The sequence below is a fragment of the Balearica regulorum genome, chromosome 12 (genome assembly GCF_011004875.1).
Source record: "Balearica regulorum gibbericeps isolate bBalReg1 chromosome 12, bBalReg1.pri, whole genome shotgun sequence".
NCBI classification, from domain to species: domain Eukaryota; kingdom Metazoa; phylum Chordata; class Aves; order Gruiformes; family Gruidae; genus Balearica; species Balearica regulorum.
This window is the reverse complement of record NC_046195.1, coordinates 65,248-89,212: the sequence shown is the minus strand read 5'-3', so window position 1 is coordinate 89,212 and position 23,965 is coordinate 65,248. Positions and strand designations below refer to the sequence as shown.

At 45.3% G+C, this 23,965-nt stretch overlaps 1 protein-coding gene across 1 annotated transcript in view; it reads left to right on the top strand.

Annotated features, from left to right (window-relative positions):
• The first annotated feature begins 1,338 nt into the window (after positions 1-1,338).
• The window catches only part of LOC104633682 (NACHT, LRR and PYD domains-containing protein 3), a 24,506-nt gene continuing 1,879 nt past the window's right edge, over positions 1,339-23,965 (top strand). The window contains 10 exon segments of the mRNA XM_075764638.1: positions 1,339-1,458; positions 5,400-5,703; positions 6,158-6,196; positions 6,655-6,959; positions 6,961-7,255; positions 7,258-8,377; positions 10,232-10,324; positions 12,010-12,180; positions 12,982-13,152; positions 17,707-17,877. Coding sequence (XP_075620753.1) covers positions 5,424-5,703; positions 6,158-6,196; positions 6,655-6,959; positions 6,961-7,255; positions 7,258-8,377; positions 10,232-10,324; positions 12,010-12,180; positions 12,982-13,152; positions 17,707-17,877 — 2,645 coding nt within the window. The 5' untranslated portion in view covers positions 1,339-1,458; positions 5,400-5,423.

Sequence of the window (23,965 nt, the reverse complement as noted above, 5' to 3'; positions counted from 1 at the left end):
GGCATTAATTTGCTTTCACAGAAAACCTTGCCTTCTGAATACGGAAGGAAGAACAAGGACATGAGGTTTCAACACATCAGATATACCCACCCCTGTTAGTCCCACAGGAAAGCAGTCTATAGGTGCAATAACACGCCAGATGAGGAAACATAATCAGTGAGTAGCAAAATTTATGCAGAGTAATACTAGCCTTTGTCCCAACCTGAAAAGGTCCCTAAGGTGGAAATTCAGCTTGATCTTGGCACTGACCTCCTTGCAAGAGGTCCATAATATAGGAACCATAGACGGTTGGACTTGGTGATCTCAAGAGGTCTTTTCCAACCTTAAAGATTCTATGATTCTATGATAAACGTCAGAGCTCAGTGACAGCTGCCAACTTGTTTGCTTTCTTCTCAACCTCTGCAGACCAGAAATTTCTCAAGAGAAGAGAGGAACAGCAGAGCAGCTTCTGGCATGGGCCTGGGACTCCAGGACTGACCTGTGCCTGTGGAGTGGCCCTTGAGACCTGGGAGAAAAAAGTGAGGCTAAGGCACTTCACAGAGGAAGAATGTAAACAAAGATTAAGAGGACAAGGCTCCAATAGTACTTTGATCAGGATATGAGTAGTTGGGAGGAAAGGATTTGGGCATGTGTTAGTAGTGAGTTCTCTCTCAGGAGGGGAGAATCTATTCGCTTGCTATTTGACAGCTGAGCCTCAGCAGCTGCTGTGTTCCAGAGAGGAGGCTAGCTTGTTTCTCAGTTTGCCTGTGCATTTCTACCCAAGGCTGGCAGGAAACAACAGACTGAGCTCCAGCTAACTCCATCTTGGGACAAGTAGCAGGAGCTGCAGGTGATCCTTCCTGCCCCCAGGGGAAAAACATGAACCTTCAGCAGCAAATGGCAAAGGCAGACCAGGAGAGAGAACTCTGGCCTCAGGCAAGTAGAGGACTTTTTGTCATTTCTACAGGAGCTGGAGAGAGGGCAAAGCTGGAAAGGGCGGGGGGACAGTGTGTGAAGGTGACCTGCGGAATCTGTGGCCATGAGACCTGCTATCAGAGGGGAGTTTCTTCTTCAGCACAGAGCACGTTTCTCCTGGGGTCATCCGTGTATATTGTCTGGAAAATCATTCACAAAGCATTTCCATTTTGGCCAATTCACCTCCTCTTCCAAAGACAGTTCCCAGGGACGGAGGAGTGAATCCTTTCAAACTCATCCCTCACAGAAAACGTTTGTCTTATCCAGCTCCTGCTGCAGCTGGATCCTGCCCAGCCCCTCTGAGATGTTTGGCCCTGCAGGCAAGGGGGAGGTGGAGCCCAGTGGGGAAGGAAGGAGGGAGGGCAGAAGCAGAGTTGCCTGTCGAAAGGGAAATTCTGCTTGGACAGAGATCAGAGAATTTCTGCAGCTCCCTGACCCTGCTGCTCTTTTGGAACAGACCCTCGGATCCCTATCCCTGCTGGACTTGTTCTGTAGCAGGACACGGTGGGTACTTCATGGCAGGCACTTCAGGGCTTTGCCAACTGCCCTGTAGTGCTCTGGCCAGGGACAGTTCTGATGGGTGTGGAAGCCCTGGACTCATGTTCTGCTCCACTCCATGTGTGTGCCATGAGGGTGTGAGATTGGCAAGGAGGCATAGATCCTTCCTGGCTTTCCAAGGCACAGCAGGCTGGAGGCAGGCACTAGCAATGTGGGATGGGACGTGGGGCAGCCTGGCCCCAGAGTCAAGCCCCAGTCCCACCGTCAGCAAGAGAGAAGCACCTCTTAGTCTGTGGGGCCAGGGTGTGCTGGGGGTCCTGGGCTCAGACTGCAGAGTTGGGCTCTACCTACATGGCTTGGTGTTTGAGAGTCTGCCCAACCCCTGTCCCTATTTGCTGGAGTGTCTCCAGCAGCATCTCCTGTTTCATGGGACAGATCAACCAGTGCCTCAGAAAGGGCCCCTCTGAAAGATGAATGCAGTTCCTCCCAGCTATGAGATGAGGCCTCAGCATGGTGATCCCTGTAGAAGAGGGTTGGGTCTCCTTCACCCAGCTATCTGATCATGAGCACTTGGCTTTTGTTGTGTTCCTGGTTCTGGATTTCTGGCTTCCCTGCCAGAGGGCTTAAGGAGATGCTTGTGATGTGAACACATGTTTTGGAAGAATTGAGACTGCCCTGGAGCAGGGCTGCTTGAGGGACCTATAACATTGGGCCCAGGATAACAAGTGAATGCTCAATCCCCTGCAAAGCTGCTCATGGCTCATGATGCTTATATTTCGCTGCCATGTGGCATAGGGTTGTGAGATTTGATGCTGTCTGGCTGGGTCAGGACATAAATTTTCACTTCCAGAGACATCTGTTTCTGCAGAATTGGTCACTATACATTGGTCCCAGAGTCTTTTCCTGCCTGTTTCTTATCTGGTTTTACCTCTATGATGGATGAGTCAGTTTATGGAGGCCTGGTTGGAGTGGGCCAGATGTCTGCTCTTTTCCTGGACACAGCATCAATTTTTTCTTCTGTTTGTGGAAAGGACTTTAACAGTATGTGGACTGTGAAAGGCCCTCCTTTTCTGGAGAAATGAAAGAACTGTCAGTCAGACTAGAAGCCTTGAGAGTGCTCAGCCAGCATGGAGGGACACAAAGAGAAGGACTGCCCTCAAGGAGGTTTCTTGCTGTTAGATCAGCTGAGGAGAAGCAGCATCCAGCCCCTGTGCTCTGGGTCAGATTTGTAAATTGCTTACCTGTTTTTTGGCTCAACAAAAATGCTCTCATCAGTGGTGTGGCTGGGGAGAAAGATGACAGAGAACTTCCTCATGTCTCAGGAGGCTGAAGCTGTGTTGGGAAGAGTGCTGTTAGCAATAGTTCCTCTTTAGAAAGACCCTGTCCTTCCTTCTGCTCCTAGCAACACTAATACTTACTTGAAACATTAGCTTTTCAAACATCAACTACAGGCTTTCTGAGATGCCAGTAGAGGACTGTGCAGGAAGGCAAGGGTGGTACTTGGTGTGGGATGTAGAGTTTTGAGGATGTTGGCCTTGTGGTGAGATGATGTATCACAGCCTTCCTTTCTTTTATATATGAAGCAAACATAGAGGCACTATGAAACTACATTTAAGGCTTCTGATCTGCTTGACAGGCAGAGTTGTTGTAAAATAATCTTAAAAAAAACCTCCCCTCCCCATTTTTCTCAGGTCCATTCAAGTTCTTTCAGTAGAAGCTTCAGATAAACTGCTTCAGTTATGCTGAGTTTTTATTTTGAAGGGATCATGTATTGTACCTGGCTGAGATGGAGTTAATTCTCCCCACAGCAGCCCTCATAGTGCTGTGCTGTGTCTTGGTAGCTAGCAAGGTGTTGATAACACACCAGTGTTTTGGCTGCTATTGAGCAGTGCCAGCACACATCAAGGCTGTCTCTCCAACATTTCCTCCCCCCCACCAGCAGCAGGCTGGGGGTGGGCAAGATCTTGGTAGGGGACACAGCCAGGACAGCTGACCCAAACTGACAAAAGAGATATTCCTTATGACATCTGCTCAGCAATAAAAGCTAAGAGATAGGGAGAGGAACGGAGTGGGGGGGGAGGATAATTCCGTTTTTTTTACAATGTTTGTCTTCCGGAGCAACCGCTACGGGTAGTCAAGCCCTGCTTTCCGAGAAGTGGCCAGACATCGCCTGCTGATGGGAAGTAGAGAATAATCTTTTGCTTTTTGCTTTGCTTCTGCACGCAGCCTTTTGCTTTTGCTACATCAAACTGCCTTTGTCTTGACCCACGAGTTTGGGGTTGTTTTTTCCATCTTATTTTTCTCCCCTGCATGCGCTGCTGAGGAACGGAGTGATAGAGCGGCTTGATAGAGCGGCTGGACACCTGGTGTCCAGCCGAGGTTAAACCACCACAGATGCCTTAGTAGACATGTCTAATTTAACTGAAGGAAAGCACAATACAATCACATTTTCTCCTCTTCAGTACTGCAATCTCTAGAGGGCATTTTGCAGAATACTCACTCATCTTAATAATTTATTTGGACCCATTCCCCAACTTATGAGCTTTTGAGGGGGTTTTTTGTTTGGTTTTGTTTTGTTTTCATTTTCATTTTCCCTGTATTTAGGCACCTGCAGACAGGTTTTGATCACAACTTCCCTTAGACTTTTCTGCATAGGATATTTCTCTTCATACATTAAGGAACTGAGCCTCTTTCCCACGCTCACCCCACTCCCTCACCCACAAAAATAGATCCTCTTTTTCCTCCTCTTGTAATAGTTGCTGCATAGTATTGAAGAACCTCAGACAAACTTGTCACAAGCCAAAACCTTATTTCTATGTCCAAAAGAATGTCCCTTCATAGACTTTCCCTGATCATCCATTTTATCTCATAAAAGCTGTTTGCATTTTTAGTTTTGAAATACAAACCAGTGAAAGTATACTTGTTTATACTCACAAGTTTTCAGGATCAGTGAAGAATGTAATTGCACAATATAGTGAAAAAAAAAAAAAGGGTTTTAAAGAAGGGTTTTAATACAGACAATCCTTAGAGTAAAAATTAAGCCATGTGTAATATTATCAGAAGGCAATATAATATAATATAATATAATATAATATAATATAATATAATATAATAAAGGCCCTTGCAGCTCTCAACAGACCCAATGAATGCCTCAAGGGCTGTATGACATTTGTTTAACAGAGCTGCACTGTACAGGACTGGGTTCAGTCATACTTATCACACAGAATGTGTACAGCCAACAGAAAGTAACTCCAAAACCAGTGTAACTGGAGGGTGAAGAGTATTGTATACATGAATTATGGTGGGGATGACCCCTTTTTCTCTATAATTCCATATCATCACTCTCAATGTTTGGCTGACATGTTTGCTGTGCAGGTGTGGGACTACATCCTCATGCTCAGCCTTTCCCAAGTGAATCCTGTAGGCTTCGCAGTTTCGCATTGAAATGAAGCCATACAGAGGAAAGGGTGAAGGAACGTCCCCTTTGGAAAAATGTGCTTGTGGCCAATGCACAGACCATATTACACTTTTCAATAAGACCCTTTCTGGCTGCCTGTAGAAACTCCTCCCAGGATTTTGGCAACAGTTCAAAAAGGAATGGCTGAGGAATCCACTTTATCAGTATACTAGCATGTCACTTGGGGAAAGCCCCATCCGCCACCCTGATCTAGGCACACTTCACCCTCCTGCACCTGCAACCAAGAAAGTGCAGAGCTGGAAGCAGAAAAGCACTGTGGGTAGAATGACAGATATAATGATCTAGGCTCTGTGGACTAACAGATTCCTGGAAGAACTGAGAGCTAGCAGTGCCTCTGGTGGCATGCGGATTGACTCCAGAAGCATAGAGATCGCAGCTGCTGCTCTGTAACAGTCAGTGAGTCTCTTCCCAGGGTGTGCCTGCTGGCTCTCAGAAAACAATTTGTTGTTGAACCTCTGCTGTTTTCCAGGGTATCTATCTTTAGCATACTACAATGGCAAGAGAGAATACCAAAGACTTCCTTTTGGAAGCACTGGAGGACCTTACGCTGGATATGTTTGAGAAGTTTAAGTATAAATTATCATATATCAATTATGATGGGATGGCCAATCTCTCCAAATATTTGCTCAAGAAAGCCAACAATCCAGTTAAACTTGCGGACTACATGTGTGACCACTATGGAGCCGACCTTGCTGTGGATGTAGCTATCTATGTGCTTGAATGGATCAACCAAAGAGACACTGCAGCTAAGCTCAAACAGGAGAAAGGAAAAGGTAAAGAAGCTTTGGTTATTGGCACTTTTGTATCCTTCTTTTTTGTTGGTTCCTAGAAAATATTTAGGAGATCTTTCATCAAATAGAGAGACAACAGATTTCAATCCCCTGTGGAACTCTGAAAACCCAAAGGATGCCAGGGCACTGCCTCCTTAATGCCTGGAATTGCATGACTTTCCTTTGCCATTGGTCTTCCTGCTCATTTAGGGGACTGTTGCTACAATCCCTGCACACCCAGCAGGACCACCTGCTCCTGGCCTATGATGTAAGGATACTAGGGTCTCCAGAAGCACTTGCTTTGCTGTCTTGTCTGCTCTGCCTTGCCCAAGGTATTTTAGGGGAGTTTCTAAAGGCAGAGACACCAAGAGGACTGTTCTGGTCCTGCCTGACAAACATCACTGACAGTCTCTGTAGTACTACTCCACTAACAGCTACATTATAATTTCTCTTTCAGCCCTGAGGCCCAGTCCACCCCCTGCTTCATTAGTCCAAGGTATGTGTCATTGGGATAGATGTGCTTGGGTTTTATCACCTACACACTGCACCTAGTAGTATAAAGTGTATGGTCATAGCCGTAGTCCTGAAAGCCCCAGAAGGGTCAAAAGGAAAATAAGCAAGTAGCTGTTACATGCCTGTGGGAAAGAAAAAAAAATAAAGTGTACTGCTATAAAGGTCAGTAGTAGAAACTGGTTCTTAGCACTGTTTCAGGTTCAGCTGAGGTGTGACTGCATTTCAGTGGTGGGTGATGGGCATTTCAGACTTTTTTTCATCTCAGCATCAATAATAGAATTGGAAGAACAAGGCTTATTGAATGATCTAGAGATGCTTTAAAATGAAGAGATGAGGTAAACTCAAGGTACAATAATTTTGCAGCCAAAATGTTTTAATTTTAGCAGGTGAATGAACATTGACTTTAATTTCAAATTCTTTTATTGCATATCCTTGATTTAGATTACAAGATGAAGTACAGAGAACATGTACAAAAGAGTTACCACTGGATAAAAGACATGAATGCCCGTATTGGTGAGATGGTGACTCTGAACTCCAGATATACAAGGCTGGTTCTTGTTAGTAGACATCGCCATGAAAAAAAGAAAGAACATGAAATCATGGCTGTGGGACAGAGACATGCAGAAATCATGCAGGAACAAGTGAATTCTTCCATTGCTATAAGTGATCTTTTTAAACCTGACAGGGATAGACAGACACCAAAGACTGTCGTGATATTGGGAGCTGCAGGAATTGGGAAGACAATGAACAGTAAGAAAGATTATGCTGGACTGGGCATCAGAAGGACTCTATAGACAGTTTGACTATGTTTTCTACATACATTGTCGTGAGGGTAATCTTCTTCCAGCTCAGGGGAGTATGGCTGACATGATCTCGAAATGCTGTCCCAGTGATAATCCACCTCTTGTAGAGATCTTGAGGACACCAGAAAAAATCTTGTTTGTCATCGATGGCTTTGATGAACTGATGTTTTCTTTGGACCGGTCACAAAATAACCTGTGCTCTGATCCCTGGGAGATGAAGCCAATGGAAATCATCCTGAGCAGTTATTTAGGAAAATCCTTCTCCCTGAATGCTCCCTATTGATAACATCAAGACCAGCTGCCCTGCAGAAGCTAGAACAGTGCTTGGTGTGTGAACGCTTTGCTGAAATACTGGGATTTTCAGCAGCTGATAGGGAGGAATATTTCCATAAGTTTTTTGAAAATAAGGAAGAGGGAAGGAAGGCCTTTCAGTTTGTTAAAGGAAATGAAATAGTCTTCACCATGTGCCTTGTCCCCATCATGTGCTGGATCGTCTGTACTGTTATGAAACAACAGCTTGAAAGTGGTGAAGATCTTGCACAAACTGTCAAGACAACTACAGGAATATATATCCTTTATGTTTCCAGCTTACTAAAATCTCTGAGCAGCAAGATGAAACAGAACTTGCACATTATCCTGAAAAGACTTTGTTGCCTGGCTGTAGATGGGATCTGGAAGCAAAGAGTCCTCTTTGAAGAGGAGGCAATCAATGAATTCTTGTTAAATCAGAGAGACACTTTCCCACTTTTTTTGAATGAAAGCACTTTTCAGAAGGGCATTGTTTGTGGGAGTGCCTACAGTTTCATTCATCTGAGTGTCCAAGAGTTTTTTGCATCTCTATTCTATGTCCTAGAAGATGATGGCAAAACAAGAGATAAGCAAGAAGATCCTAAGAGGGATGTGAGAAAATTGTTAGAAAACTATGGAAACTCAAGACATGATTTCCTGTTAACTGTGAGGTTCCTATTTGGTCTCTTAAATAAGGAACGAAGAAATGCTTTGGAAAAAGAAACAGGGTGCAAAATTAATCCTGAAATTAAAGAAGAATTACTAATGTGGCTTCGAACTAGCCAAAAAACAGCTTTAGCTGTTAATGCAGAGAAAAGAGCAGTGATTCACAATTTGGAGGCTTGCCACTGTTTGTATGAAATCCAAGATGAAAGTTTTGTGAAAACTGCATTGGGTTATTTCACTGGAATATATCTACGAGACATCAGTTTCACCCAACTAGATCAAATAGTTCTTTCATTCAGTATAAAGAAGTGGCCTAAACTGGAGTCACTTGATGTGGGCTATTGCTCCTTTATCTCAGACGACCATGAAGAACATTTAGACCAACAGCTGGCAAAGCTGTCACATCTGTAAGTAAGAATTTGCAAGCTAGGTCCCTAGCTTGCAAATTCTCTTAGCAACTGAAAGAGTTTCAGTAACCAATAAATGACTGACTAACTTACTAAAAAATTTCAGGCTAAACTTTTCTTAAGGTGAAGGTGCAATGATGGAAGCTGCTTTGTGATGAGCCTAATGGGATGTTGCATTAGTAATTACTGGTGATGTGAGTCAGTTCAAGAGTAAGCATGTAAATACAAGAGTGCATGTTAGCTAAGTATCTAAGTTCCCATTGTAATCAAAGAAGATCAGAGTCCAAGTCATCTAACATTCATATAGTCACCTGCTGGCTGGTCAAATGAAATCACTCTGTAGTCACCGCTGTCTGAACTTACAAGAAAACTATTGGCTGTGGTCAACCTGATGAACTCTCTGGCTTCCTTGTACACACTGACTTAGGACATGTTAGTCTCAAACACAATCCCACACAAATGCAATCCCATGCAGGGTTTCATTTCCACTCACCCTCCTATTAATTGTTGGTGTTCTTGAAATCAAAGGCCTGAAAGCAAGAAGTTTTCCTGTGTCAACAGGTTTCAAAAGCAAGAAGGGAGCAGCCCATTCAGCTCTCCAGTGACCCTTATAGGTCCCTGAGAACAGAACCCCTTCCTATGCCTCATCCTGATCCCACTTCAGTTAATGTGGGTGAAACAACTTCTTTGCAGAGGCTCTGTTTACTAAATGTTGGATCCTGAGAAGACAGGAGGTGGTACCTCGACCCAGTGAAAGCCAAGGGAAGTTCTCCCCCTGTAGGCAGTACAAATATAGGCCTTTGCCCTTTGAGCACAGCAAAACATAGAATATTGTTGATTTTTGGTTTTTTGGGTACAAAACTGCTTTCCACATTAAGGGGAAATGCTCTGGGTGTTTAGAGCTCAAGCACCATGTGCAATATGTGATATCAGTCTGTTTTTCCTGTTCTTCTCCTCAACGTATATCTGTACCACGTGATGCTATAAGGTAGAGAATGAACTCAACTTGGCCAGGCATCAGCAAAACAGCTACAACGAGGTGGACTTCTACCCAAGCACATTTGTCCTTCTTAGAGCTATGTGATACCCATGAAGTGCCCAACCAGCACTCCACTTTATGGAGGGAGCAGAACTCTGAGAGTCATTGTTATGGAAGGGGCAGACAGCACCAGTAACTCTGGGGGCATTTCCCGGCTATCTGGGAACAGATCCCAAATCTGCACAGATGTGTTTTTCTGTGCAGGCAAAACTACCCACAAAGTTACTGTAATAAGCCAAGGATCATAGGTTCCCAGGCTTCTCAAACTCCATGGCTTTCTGTGCTGTAGCAAGCCAAATAAAGAAATTTTGCTTAGTCTTCCTGTTAGTACAAATGGAAGAGCGCTACCTGTATGGTGGGTGCAGCTCCTTCCATTTTAATGTGCAAGCACATGAATAGTTGTTGCACTGTGTATAATGTACCCGTAACCAAATAGTACTTGTGAATTTCAGAGAACAGAATATTTCCTTGAGACATATCACAAACAAAGGTACCATAAGTAAACAGAATTCATACACATAGCTCCCTTTAGTACGCAAAGTGCACAGGGATATCTGGAGTGTTCCAAGCAGCTGTGACTCAGACCCTGGGGAGGTATTGTATGTGTTTAACATGTTGATTTGCTTTGAACTGTGACTGTAGAATATTCTGCCATTTAACATCACACCTGCAAGGGTGCTAGTTTAATTTTTTTGAAGCATAAATGCAAACTATAGCCAGAGAAGAATATTAAATTAATCTCTGTTTTTCTGTTGTGGTGTGGGGGTTTTTTGTTTGTTTGTTTGTTTGTTTGTTTTTTTGGTGTTTTTTTTCAGGGAAAAGCAATCACCTATTTACTTGAAGCAATCACCTATTTACTTGCTTTCTCAATCACTGAAGAGTCCAAACTGTACATTAAAGATCTTAAGGTAAAAAGTTATTTTCCTTCAGAAAACAAAAGAAGCCAAGAAAACCCTAACTTTTATATTTTCCCTCCCTCCCACACTCTCTGACAGAACAACCTTCTTTATTGATGCTCATATGACAGCATTAATGTTTTTCAAGAAGTTTTGGAAATGCTGAATTGTCCTCAAATTCAGTGAGATGGTTTTGGTACAAGTCACCGATACCAGTAACAAATTGGAGGAGATTGATATGACAAAGTAGTTATGGGAAACTATTGGAATACAGAAAAGATTTAGGAATGAGAGTATTTTGAAGATACCTTTCCCTATGTAAACTCAGTCACATGTGAGTTAAATGTATAAAAATATTTTATCAACTTTCTCCTTTCTCCCTGGCTCCAAGTTAAGATTTAGGACAAAAAAAGGAAACTGAGATATTTCCCTCTCTTTGTATTTAGCTGGCTGCTTACTGACATCTTGCTTGAGGTGGTAACTAAAAAGTGACAGAGAATGTAAGGTGAATGTTTTCCTCTCTTCACTGGAAACAGCACTGGGCTGTGTTTGGTATCAACTCAGAACGTCAGCAAGGCACAAAACTATGGTAGTCCTAGACAGCATATCTCTTGTGTAGTCACCTGCTTTTCTCTCTCCTTTAAAGTGTGTGAGCTGTGTTCTCCATGGGGTATCCTCTCCTGAGCATTCCGCTGAGGGATTCTTGCACTGCACTGAGTCTCTCACGACTGCTTCCCTATTGTCACATCTGCTTTTGTCCTCCTTCATCTGTGTCTCCCTCCTCTTTGCCTGTTCTCACCATCACAATACTTTGAGACTCCCTCCAGCAGAGTTTCCATATCTCTAGACTTCAGAAAAGGTGTCCAGGCAGCACACTATTGCTGGAATAGAGGAGACAGGACTCCTGGATGGTCAAATCTCTGCAATATGGAAAAGTTCTTCCCTACCGGCACAGGAAGAGCTCACACTGGAAGGCTGAACAGGGTCCTCAGGAGGAGATCAAGGAGTGCAGAGTGGCAGCAGGACTCAGATACCCCATGGCTGCACATGGCTGCTGCTGTCCCAGATACCTGCTTAGCTGAAGCTAGCTAAGCAAGGATCCCTACATCTTTAGGGAACCTGCAAACACCAGTAGTGAGCTAAGGCAGACTCAGCAGGGACTCTGAATGCAAGGCAATGGGTTCTGAAGGAATCTTCATACCCCAAAACATCAGAGGTCCCTTTGCACCGGAACTCTTTGCCCAGGCTGCCTCCAGCCCCACTTCCTGTGCTTAGAGGGAGACAAGGGTGAGGTTGGTTGTGCAAGGTCTGCCAGGTGCTTCTGCCCAGGCCTGAGGATAGATATCAGCCCTGTGGGGAAAGGGAGACTCAGGACACAGACAGCTGCGGGTCGTACAGGGCTCGGAGGACATGTGCAGGAGCAGTGCTGGGATTGCCCCCTGGAGAGGGCTGGGGTCGTGCTGTGGAACCTCTTCCTCCCCAAGCTACCAGGTGGCCAGGGCAGAAGGGCAGGGGTGAAGCCCTTCCAGGAGGGGATTGGCTGAGAGAGGCGACTACAGTGCGTGGTGAGCATTGGCTGAGGGGTGGTGAGGAGCTAGTGGAGTGCAGGACTCCTGCTGTGGTTCTGGACTGCCCAAGTCTGTTCTTCACCAGTGCTTAGAGCAGCTCTTGCTCTTCTTTGTGCATCTCCCCAACAGGTTGGAATGGTGCAAACTCACAGCTGCCTGCTGTGGGGTTCTGGCCACGGTGCTCATCACCAGCCAGTGTCTGACGGAGCTGAGACTGTGTGGAAATGCTCTGGGAGATCTAGGAGTGCGACTGCTGTGTGAAGGGCTGAAACATCCCACCTGCCGGCTGCAGAGATTGAGGTGAGGAATAGCAAGCAGGCTCCTCAGGGAATTGCCCAGTCTGGGTCCTTGACAGGGCTTGTGGTTGGGCCTGGCAGCTGCATGAATGGGGAAAGGCTGAGTGATGTGTCTCTCTCGTGGTCAGTCACTGCTCACCCCATGCTCCCAGCCTGCCCTGCTAAGACTGTGTGAATCATGTAAAGGAGGTGCCTCTCCATGCACACTCCTCTGCAGGATGGAACCTGCTAATTCAGGTATGCACAGGCAGGCCCAAAGGAGCATGTGTTGAAGGTAAGCAGACATATCATCTGTCTGTGATACAGTATATACACAGTTCCTTTTCTAGTCAGTTACTTTGCACGTGCAGTCCAGGGCCTCCAGCAAACCCTTTCAGAGGGTTAGGGCTTTTACTTAAGACCTGTGTAATCCCTTTCAGATACCCCCAGCAGGGTATCTGAGTTACTCTGAGGTACATGGCATTGGACATTCCTTCTTAGGTAGTGGAATCCAGCCCTGTGCCTCTGGTGACATCAATGGAAGCACTAGTAGGCACAAAATCCCTGTGACCAGAATTTCCTACTGGTTTTATCTTCTCTTTATAGGGTCCATGGAAGACCAAGGACAAAAAAGACTAGAAATCAGATCAGATTTCCAGGGCAAGGAATAGCCAGTGTGTCCAGCACTGGTCCATCACTGGCCACTTCTGGGCAGGGTTTCTGGCCATTCTCAGTGTTGATTGGCCAGGAGAGGGGCTGGTGGTTGGGCTTACCAAAGCAGACATGGTCTGAAACCCTGGGCCCCACTCTGTGCTTCTTCTTGCAGGTTGTGGGGTTGCAGTCTCACAGATGCCTGCTGTGGGGATCTGGCCAATATGCTCAGCACCAACCAGACCCTGCTGGAGCTGGGGCTGGGCGCTAATGCCCTGGGAGATGCTGGAGTGCACCTGCTGTGTGAGGGGCTTAAACACCTTGCCTGCCAGCTGCGGGTACTGGGGTAAGGACCATTCCTTTTGGTAATTTCCCAGACTGTCCCATGGGGCAGCTTGAGAAAGCATGTATTTGGGGCTAAGGAGCTTCACCTGTGTGTCTCCAGTGCTGAGCCACCATTTGCCCAGTGCTCACAGCATGCCATGCCACCAGTATAGAATGGGCAATGGCAGAGCACTCCAGGCACCTTATTTCCTTGACCCTGGTCTCTTCAGGGCTGAGCCTTTGAAAGCCCAGATGAAGTAATGCTGGAAGCCTGTGTGTGACCTAATGAAAGAAGCTTCCCGCTTCATCTGAGGTGATTTACCCTAGTGTAAAACTCTTCTCCCCTGCCAGGAACAATAGTTCTCTAAAGGTTACTTTTTCTCTTCTTGCAATGTAGATGATCCCTGGATGACTTGTTTAAGGGCAGGGACATTCTCTGGGACAGTCAGGATAGCACTAAGATGGAGATTCACTCCCCTACGTCTTGGAGTCTTCAAGGTCTTCCTTAGTCCGCTGTCACCATGCTGTCACCTGTTGACATGCAGTCCTGGGTCATGCATCTCCCTTTTGCAATCAGATCTTATACCCACGCACGCTTCCTGGCCTCCAGCTTCCATTCCAGAAGAGCAGAGGTCCTGCTTAAGTATTACGTTATCTTTGTCAGGCTCCAGGTGAATTTCTGAGTTAGCCTGGAGTACTTCCAATGACACTGGATGCCTCTGTTAAGCAACATAATCCAGTCTTACATTTCCTGTGACTTTTATGGAAGCTCAATCATCCAGCTTTAGAGCAGGCACCTGCTTTATAACCCCTTAATGTAAGGCTGGCAAACAGGATTCTGCTCTTCAGGAAAATTAATCATTCTAGTGAACACCAGAGCAATGGGAAAATCCCAACAGTGAACCACTCCTGGTAGTTGGAAGTGGAAATCCACTAAAACAGTAAAAGATATTCTCTCCAGGTAAACTGAAGAGCTTGACAGATTTGTCTGCACAGAGACCCCTGGTGACAGCTGAAATTCCTTTCTTTATCTTCCTGGCCTTCCAATTCAGCCCACAACCACACAGGCGGACATGCTTTGTACTGTAGCAAAGTTTCAGGAAGCTCTTGGGCCTAACAGCAGACAATAGAACTGGAAGACAAAAAGACTCAGAAACACGGAAATTCAGAAATCATTCAACAATGGAAGTTTTACTTAGCTTTTCCTGCCTGATTTCACAGTAAGGGAGGAGAGCAATACTGTGAATGTTCTGAAGATTTATGACATCGTCTATTGAACCAGTTCAAGAGGAAATGGACCCTGAAAGCAATGCAGGGAGGGTGGATAATTGAAATGGCCACGCTAGTCCACCAAAGCAAGGACAGGAGCTTGACAGCAGAAAAAATATAAAGAGGGTAAAAGAGGTTTTAAAACATTTTTCTCGAGAAGCATTGGAATGCTTGCCAGGGCCTGCACTTGATTAGAGATTGTCAAAAATAGAGGTTTCTGGAAAATGGTTCTATTAAAGTACTGTGGCCTTTGGAAAATATCCCAAGCATAGGAGATATCTAACAGAAGGCAAGAATGTACGGCAGACCTGTTTGCCATGGCCCTGTTTATCCCTGGCCCTGCAAAGGTGCTGTCGCAGTTTAGCCCCAGCTGGCAGCTGAGCACCATGAGCCGCTTGCTCACACCCCCCCACCCTGGGGGATGGGGAGGAGAATGGGAAGACAAAGGCAAAACCTTGTGGGTTGGGATAAGGACAGTTTACTGGGACAGCAAAGGGAGAGGGAAACAACAACAACAACAGTACTAATAACAGAATACATACAACTGGTGATACACAATGCAGTTTCTCACCCAACGACCATACAACTCAGACCACATGTTCAGACCCGTCCCAAAGCCGGACCGTCCCCAAGCCACATGCCCCTCCCCGACTAGCCCCTCCCCCCCCACCTTTTATGCTGAGCATGACATCACATGGTATAGGATACCCCCCTTTGGCTAGTTTGGGTCACCTTTCCAGGCTGTGTCCCCTCCCAACTTCTGGTGAAAATTAACTCTATCCTAGCTGAACCCAGGACAGGTGCATACACTATCCACTATGATTTGTTGGATTGAGCTTGCTGTCTTGCTCTCTCATTCACTTCCTTTTCTCCTCACAGGCACTCATGTCTTTGATGGTGTATTGATGTTGTTGGAACCCCTGCTCTCAGCATCATGCACCGACTGCATTTCACAGCTGTGTTGTCTTTTCAGAGAAATTTCAGAGACTGTTTCTGCATTTCATCCTCCTTCAATATTTCATCTCTGATGAAAAAGTAGAAAAATAACCAGATGAAATAACCTGACTCTTCATTTTTGAAGCTGTCCAAATCTATCTGTAAGCAGGAACCCAGTGTTCCCTTTTTCTTCTCCTCTGTTGTGGTTTAGCTCCAGCTCGAAGCTAAGCACCACACAGCCACTTGCTCACTACTCCCTCCCCCCCGAGTGGGATGGGGAGGAGAACCAGAAGAAAAAGGTAAAACTCGTGAGTTCAGATAAGGACAGTTTAATAGGACAGCAAAGGAAGAGGAAAGTAACAACAACAATAATTTAGAATATACAAAGTTGGTGATACACAATGCAATTTGCTTACCAACTTGATGCCCAGCCTGTCCCCTGTCCCCCCCTTATATACTGAGCATGACATCATATGGTATGGAATATCCCTTTTGGCTAGTTTGGGTCACCTGTCCTGGCTGTGTCCCCTCCTACGTTCTTGTAAAAATTAACTCTATCCCAGCCAAAAAACAGGACATCTTCTTCCAGACCGCTTTACTCATCTGTTTCCCTTCTTGTTCTCACTCCTCAAGAGATTCCGTCTGTCCATACCCCTCATCTATGACTTATCCTATGAGTCCTTCTCATTTTGATTACCAACATAAGTCTTTCTGCATTATGCTCAGGCTGAGGCTCTGCTTTCCTCTGGATTTGTCTCTGAAATTTGCAGGCCTCATTCCTTGTCACTAACCAATTATTTTTTTCCTGTTCAAACAAGTAGATTCTGCATTACAAAGTTTATTGGTTTAGCCAGAAAGCAGCTTTTCTTCCCTCTTACATAGTCTCCCTTTCTTTTCTGAGCAATCCCTCATCCAGGAAGATTGATCCTGCTTTTTAAACCTCATCTTAGCTCCCTGCAAAATATGGTAAAATATGCAACCTTTCAGTGGAAACAGCCTGTCTTAAAGAAAGATCTTACACTGGAAGAGAGCCCACTAAAAAGAGGATTTTCAGGTCATGGATAATGGAAGTGTGAGTTCTGAATATTCAGCTCAAGGAGGTGCTGACTTTCACCAAGCAGTACCTGCAAAGTCCCTGTGAAAGAACAAAGGGCTTATTAGTGCCCAGAATGAAAAATGGACATTGCCAGTTGCAGCTGCAGTTATGCAGTCACTGACTGACTGCATGGGCCTCGATTGAGATACCAGCATGCCTTGAACTGAGTCCGTTGAAGATCTGCTTTCCACAGATATGTTCCCCTAGTTCTCTCAGGCTTCTTTCCGCAGCATAAGTCTAGCAAAGGGTACCAAGACTGTCGGAAGCTGAAACACAAGCATTATGGGAAGAGGCTGATGAGCCTCATACGATCCTATATCCAAGCCTGCTTTGAGCAGTTGTCGTGGTTCAACCCCAGCAGGTAACTAAGCACCACGCAGCCGTTTACTCACCCCTCCCCCCTGCAAGGGGATGTGAACAAGAATGAAAAAAAAACCCTCATGGATGCAGATAAAGACAGTTGAAAGGACAACAAAGGAAGAGAATAGCGATAACAACAGTAATAACAATAATACAAGTGATGCACAAATGCAATTGCTCACCCCATGTGAAAGGAAAATAAACCAATCTGATGCCCAATCTGTTTCTGAGCAGAGAATCTGCCTCCCGGCTAGCTTCCCCAGTTATATCCAGAGTATGACATTATATGGTAGGGAACATCCCTTTGGCCAGTCTGAATCATCTGTCCTGGCCATGGTCTCCCACCTTCTTGTGCACCTGGCAGGACATGAGAAGCTGAAAAGTCCTTGACTTAGCGTAGACACATCAACTACCCAGTAACAACTAAAAACGTCAGTGTGTTATCAACACTATTCTCGTACTAAATACAGCGCTATACTAGCTACTAGAAAGAAAATTTACTCTATCTTAGCTGAAACTAGGGCAGCTGTAGATTGGACTAGAGGCTTCCTGAGTTCCCTTCAATGCTGAGCTGTCGGGTGACTGTTGAGGTTCTGTGTCATGCTCATGTGAGGATGGGATTGGTCTTCAAAGAGGGAGCTCTAAGATCTCTCCCTGTGCCCTAGATGCAGATATTGGTCAGGGCAGAGGTACATGGCCCAAGCCCTGTGTGGGCCATTCTCACAAGCTGAGTGGCTGAGGGGAGGTAACGGTACTGGCAGACAGTGTGTCCAGCACTGGTCCATCACTGGCCACTTCTGGGCAGGGTTTCTGGCCATTCTCAGTGTTGATTGGCCAGGAGAGGGGCTGGTGGTTGGGCTTACCAAAGCAGACATGGTCTGAAACCCTGGGCCCACTCTGTGCTTCTTCTTGCAGGTTGTGGGGTTGCAGTCTCACAGATGCCTGCTGTGGGGATCTGGCCAATATGCTCAGCACCAACCAGACCCTGCTGGAGCTGGGGCTGGGCGCTAATGCCCTGGGAGATGCTGGAGTGGTCCTGCTATGTGAGAAGCTTAAACACCCTGCCTGCCACCTTAAAGAACTGCGGTAAGGGACTTAAAGGTTCTTCTAGGCATTTCCCAGTAGGCCTCTGGGGAAAATTTCAGAACTTGAGAATCTCATAAGACTGGTGCTGTGGATATGCTCCTTCATGGATGGAGAGAGGTCCATGTAACAAACCTGTGATGCTCTTTATAATTTGCATCTAGACTTTGCTTTCTGAATAAGAATAATAAAGAGGGTACACCAGGCATGTTCTTCTGTAGAACTACTAAGAAGGACCGAAGCTCTCAAGTGTGCTGAGTAGAATTATTGATCTTTGACTTTGGGTAATAGCAGGGCAGTGTGGAAAGGGAACTGAATGGAGGCAATCTTGCTTTGCTCATTTTTTCTGATCGTATGGGACTGCACTCTGTTCTGTGAGGAGGACTGCCTGTGCTATGTTTACCTTTGGCCTCCAGCTTTTTCCATCATGGAGGAGCCCTGCTCCTGCATCTTCCTGACAGATGCGAGTGAGCTAAAAGTTCTCTGGACAATGTTGAAGAAAATTTTTTTTGTACAGATTACAGAACACCTGTTAAGGGGGTGTACTTTGCCTCATCTATAATATACAAGTAAGGAAGAACTACCTCATTCCAATCCCCCAGAAGTTTCAACAGCAGTCTAGCTAGAGGCCAATCACTAGTGGTGACTGGGGGTCAATCTAGGGTATTCATCTTCATGAATGATCTGGACAATGGGACAGAGTGCACCCTCAGCAATTTTGCTGATGACACAACACCGGTAGGTCATGCTGCCACCCTGAGCGACCTCCAGAGGCTGGAGAAATGAGCCCACAGGAATCTCATGAAGTTCAACAAGGACAAGTGTAAACTCCTGTACCTGGGGAGGAACAACCCCAGGCATTAGTACATGATGGCGGCTGACCAGCTGGAAAGCCACTTTGCTGCAAAGGCTCTGGGGATCCTGGTGGATAGCAAGCTGAACATGAGCCAGCAATGTGTCCCTGTGGCAAAGATGACAAATGGTGTCCTGGGCTCCATTAGGCAAAGCATTGCCAGCAGGTTGAGGGAGGTGATCCTCTCCATCTGCTCAGCACTGGTGAGATCACACCTGGAGAGCTGTGTCCAGTTCTGGGCTCCCCACTACAAGAGAGACATGGAAATACTCTGGCCCGTGCAAAGGGCCACAAAGATGATTAAGAGACTGGAGTATCTCTCCTATGAGGAAAGACCGAGAGAGCTGGGACTGTCCAGCCTGGAGAAGAGATGGCTCAAGGAGGATCTTTAAGATAATAGAATAGTTCAGTTGGAAGGGACCTAGTCCAACTGCCTGACCAATTCAGGGCTGACCAAAAGTTAAAGCATCTTATTAAGGGCATTGTCCAAATGTCTCTTAAACACTGACAGGCTTGGGGCATCAACCACCTCTCTAGGAAGCCTGTTCCAGGGTTTGACCATCCTCTCATTAAAGAAATATTTCCTAATGTCAAGTCTGAACCTCCCTTGATGCAGATTTGAGCCCTTCCCACACGTCCTGGCACTGGATTCTAGGGACAAGAGATCAGTACCTCCTTCTCCACATCCCCTCCTCAGGAATCTGTAGAGACCAATGAGGTCGCCCCTCAGCCTCCTTTTCTCCAAGCTAGACAAACTGAGTGTCCTCAGCTGCTCCTCAGAGGACATGCTTTCCAGCCCTGTCACCAGCTTTATTGCCTTCCTCTGGATACATTCAAGTAGCTTAACATCCTTTTTTAATTGTGGGGCACAGAACTGCAAACAGTACTCAAGGTGAGGCTGCACCAGCACTGAATACAGCGGGATAATCATGGCCTCTGTCAACCTGCACCCAAGATCCCTTTCTGCCATTCCTCTCCCAATTTATACTTGTGTCTGGCATTACTTCATCCCAGATGCAGAATCTGGCATTTGTTCATCTGAAATTTCCTGCCACTGATGATTGCCCAATGCTCCAATCTATCCAGGTCCTTCTACAAGGCCTCTTGTCCCTCAAGAGAGTCAACAGCACCTCCCAGTTCAGTATCACCAGAAAACTTACTTATGGTGCCTTTAACTCCTGCATCAAGATTATTGATAAATATATTGAAGAGAACTGGCCTAGAATTGAACCTGAAGAACACTGGTAGTGACTGTTCACCAGCCATATGTAGCCCCATTCACTACAACCCTTTGAGCTTTGCCATCCAGCCAGTTGTTTACACAGTGCACCGTGTACCCGCTCATCTCAGTTGGACAACTTGTCCAGAAGGATGCTGTGAGGGACATTATTAAAAGCCTTACTAAAAATCCAGAAAAATACATCTACTGCCTTCCCTTCATCCACTAGATGGGTGCCCTTATTGTAGAAGGATATCAAATAAGTTAGACAGGACTTTCCCTTTGTGAACCCATGTTCACAATATTCATTATATCAATGTATAAAGATACCTGAAGGGAAGGTGCAAAGAAGAGGGAGCCAGTCTCTTTTTAGTGGTGCCTACTGACAGGAATAGAGGCAATGTGCACAAAGTGAAACACAGGAGGCTCAATCCGAGCATAAGGAAACACTTTTTTACTGTGAGGGTGACAGTGCACTGGCAGAGCTCTCCCAGGGAGGCTGTGAAGTCTCCATTCTTGGAGATATTCCAAAGTCATCTGGACATGTTCCTGGGCAACTCACTCCTATGCTTAAGCAGGGAGGTTGGACCAGATGATTTCCAGAGATCCCTTCCAACCTCAACCATTTTGTAGTTCTGTGATCCTGTAAATGACTACTCTGAGTACATCGGCAGCATAAGGAAAAATTAAATAAAGTGTGTTCCAGTGCTGACTGAACTGGGGAACTTAGTGACAAAGGCCAAGGAACTCAATGCCTTTCTTAGCCTTGATTTTTTACTGGTGAGATCTATCCTCAAGTCTCCCAGGCCCCTGGGTATACTGGCAAGGCATGTAGAAATGTGGTATTTCTGACCTTCCACCAAGGAAGATACAGTTAGGCAGCACTTCAACTGTTTGATCATACAGGACCGTGAAACTGAGCTGGCTGGCCAATGTTGCTGTGAGGTCACACTACCATCTTGGAAAGGACACAGTGATCATGGGATATTCCTGGTGACTGGAGAAAAAGAAACATCACACTCATCTTCAAGAAATAGAATGTGGTTCTGTTGAAGGATCTGGGGGTCTTGGTAGACCTCAAAGAAGGACAAGAAGCTCTGCTGAAAATTACCTTGGAGTCTTGGTAACACACAAGGTGAACAGAAGTCAGAGTGTGCGTACGTGACAAAGGCGGCTAACAGCAAAGTGCACCATATTTAAAAGGAGCAAAGGAAGGAGATTGAGTGAAGTGATTATCCCCTTTTATTCAGTGCTCAAAGTGAATCTAGAATATTGTGTCCAGCTTTGGGCACTCCAGTACAAGAAAGACCTCAGCAAACAGAAGTGGGTTCATTGGAAGGCCACAAGGAAAGTCAGGGAGCTGGAGCAGTCAGCTCTCCTATGAGGAGAGGCTGAGGGAACTGGGCTTGTTCAGCCTGGAGAAGAGAAGACTTTGTGGGGACCTGGTAGCACTCTAGGTCCTCTCCTAGTAGCCCGAGGTTATTGAATGGATGAAGCCAGGCTCTTCATATTGGTGCCTGATGGAAGAATGAGAGGCAATGATGATAGGTTGAAACAAGACAAGGTTAGACTACATATGAAGAAAATCTTTCCCAAAATTGAGGACTGTCAAACATTGGAACAGTTCATCCACAGAATTTATGAAATCCCCATCCTTGGATGGGTTTCAAGATGTGACTGAGCAACCTGGTCTGACTATTAGTAGTTTACTCTGCTTTGAGAAGGAATTTGAATGAGATGAACTTCTGAGGTTCCTTCCAACCTGAATTATTCTATATTCCTATGATCCTAAGGAGAGTTTATAAAACTGCAAGTCAGTCAGCCTCACCTTAGTCCCTTGGAAAATTATGGAGCAAATCAGCCTGAAAACAGTGTCCCAGATCTTAAAGAAGAAGGTGATTAGGAATGGTCAGCATGGATTGACTGACAGCAAATCTCACATGACCAAACTCATTGCCTTCTATAGTGGTGTGACTGGCTCAGTGATCAAGGGGAGAGCAGTGGGTGTTGTTTGCCTTGATTTTAACAAGGCCTTTGAAACAGTTTTCCAAAATATCATTGTAGCAAAATTGCTGAGACAGAGCTTGGTTAGTGAATGATAAGAGGGATAGAAAACTGGCTAGACTACTAGACTCAAATGTTATTGATAAACAATGTAAAATCCCACTACAGAAGACTGAAGGTGGCATCTCTCAGGGATCAGTACTGGAGTCAATACTGTTCGAAGTCTTTTTTTTAACAGTTTGATGATGGAACAGGATGTGTTCTCAGCAAGTGTGAGGATTGTTAGGATGTGATTGGCAAGATGCAGATGCTCTCGTATCTGAACTACATACTAGCATAGCAACTCCAAAATGCTCAAACTGTCTATTCTGAGTGTTCCTTGCTGGCCATGTAAAGCACTGCCTCCCCTCAGTCTCCCATCCCTAGCACCCGCATTCTTCTCTGGACCTTCTGATGCTTGTGGTATCACCTGAACAATAGGCTTTAGTTATTTTCCTGATTTAGGCTGTTGCAATCAAGTGCAGGGCTGAGCAAAAGGCACCTCCAGACAGCAATAGTCACATGCCTTACACATCTTATTAATGCTTTTCCCGTTTCTTCACCCTTCCTTTCATTGTCATATTTCCTCTCTTTCTTTTTCCAATTCAACTTCTAATTTGTAATTACTTTTTCCCATTAGTGTCTGTTCTGCTACATGCATCTCCGAATTCAATATTTCTGACACTGATGCAATTTCAGCCTTAAATTTTATCAATGGTATGGGCACCTAAATGCTGTTGGCTTTGCAAGACTACACCTCAAAAGATCCCCAAAGTTCCTCTCCAGTTATCTGTGAGGTTCAGCTATTTCTCACAAGACTGTTGTTTTACGATATATGAAATCCAGCCATCCAAGTCATGAATGTATATTTTTACAACTTCTCACAGTATTGTGACTGAAATTTCTGTGGTCACATCCAGTAGCTCATCCTGTTCAGTTTTAGATAAATCACTGGCCAGGGCCTATTCAACAGCTACTTGCCTGCAGCACTAACATGAAAGGTATCAGATTAGGAAGCAGTTAACACACTGCAACTTAGGATTGCCATTCAGAGACACCTCATCAAGCTAGAAAACTGAGCAGACAGGAAGCTCAGGAAGCTCAGTCAAGGCAAGTTCAAAGTTCTTCCTCCAAAATGAAAACAAAAGTATGTAAAAACAATGAACAAAAAACCAAAGCAAAAAACCCCATACACTGGGACTGGCTGAAGGCTGCCTGGCTAGAGAGGAACTCTGCAGAAAAGGGCATGGGAGGCCTGCTCAACAAGAAGGTAATAGTCAACAGCGTGCCCTAGCAGCAAAGAAAGCCAGACACATACTGTAGCCAGCAGGTAAAGGGAAATTATTCTTCCCCTCTGTTCAGCAATTGTGAGACCTCATTTTTAGTAGTGTGTCCAGTCTGGCTCCACAGGACCATAAAGACATCAACACACTGGAGAAGGTGCAGAAGAAGCCACTGAGATTTTCAGGGTGCTGGAGCATATGGCATTATGTGAGAACATATGTTCAGGCTGAAGAAAAAATAGGTGAAAGGTGGGTCTTACCACTGCACTAAAACAGTAGAAGGGGCAACAACCACAGGTTGCAAGAAGGGAAATTCCATTTAGATGCAAGGGTATTTATTTATTTACTTACTGGTATCATGAAGGTGGTAAAAGACTAACAATGATCCAGAAAGGTTGTGACATCTCAGTTCTTGGAAATACTCAAATCCGGAAAGCCTATGTCCCTTAGAAATCCAGCTCTAAGTTGGCCCTGTTAGGAGCATGGGGTTGGACTACATGACCATCAGACCACCCTCCTATATCATTCTATGACTCTGTAGTTCCCTCTGTGGGATAGTCAGAGTACTGCACTGGCAGGTATAATTGACACCTGCTTCAGTCCAGAAATTATTTTACCAGCTTTGTCACTCCCCTCCCCAGACAGCTACATTTCATTCCTAAAACTATCACTCAACATCAACCTCCTCTTAAG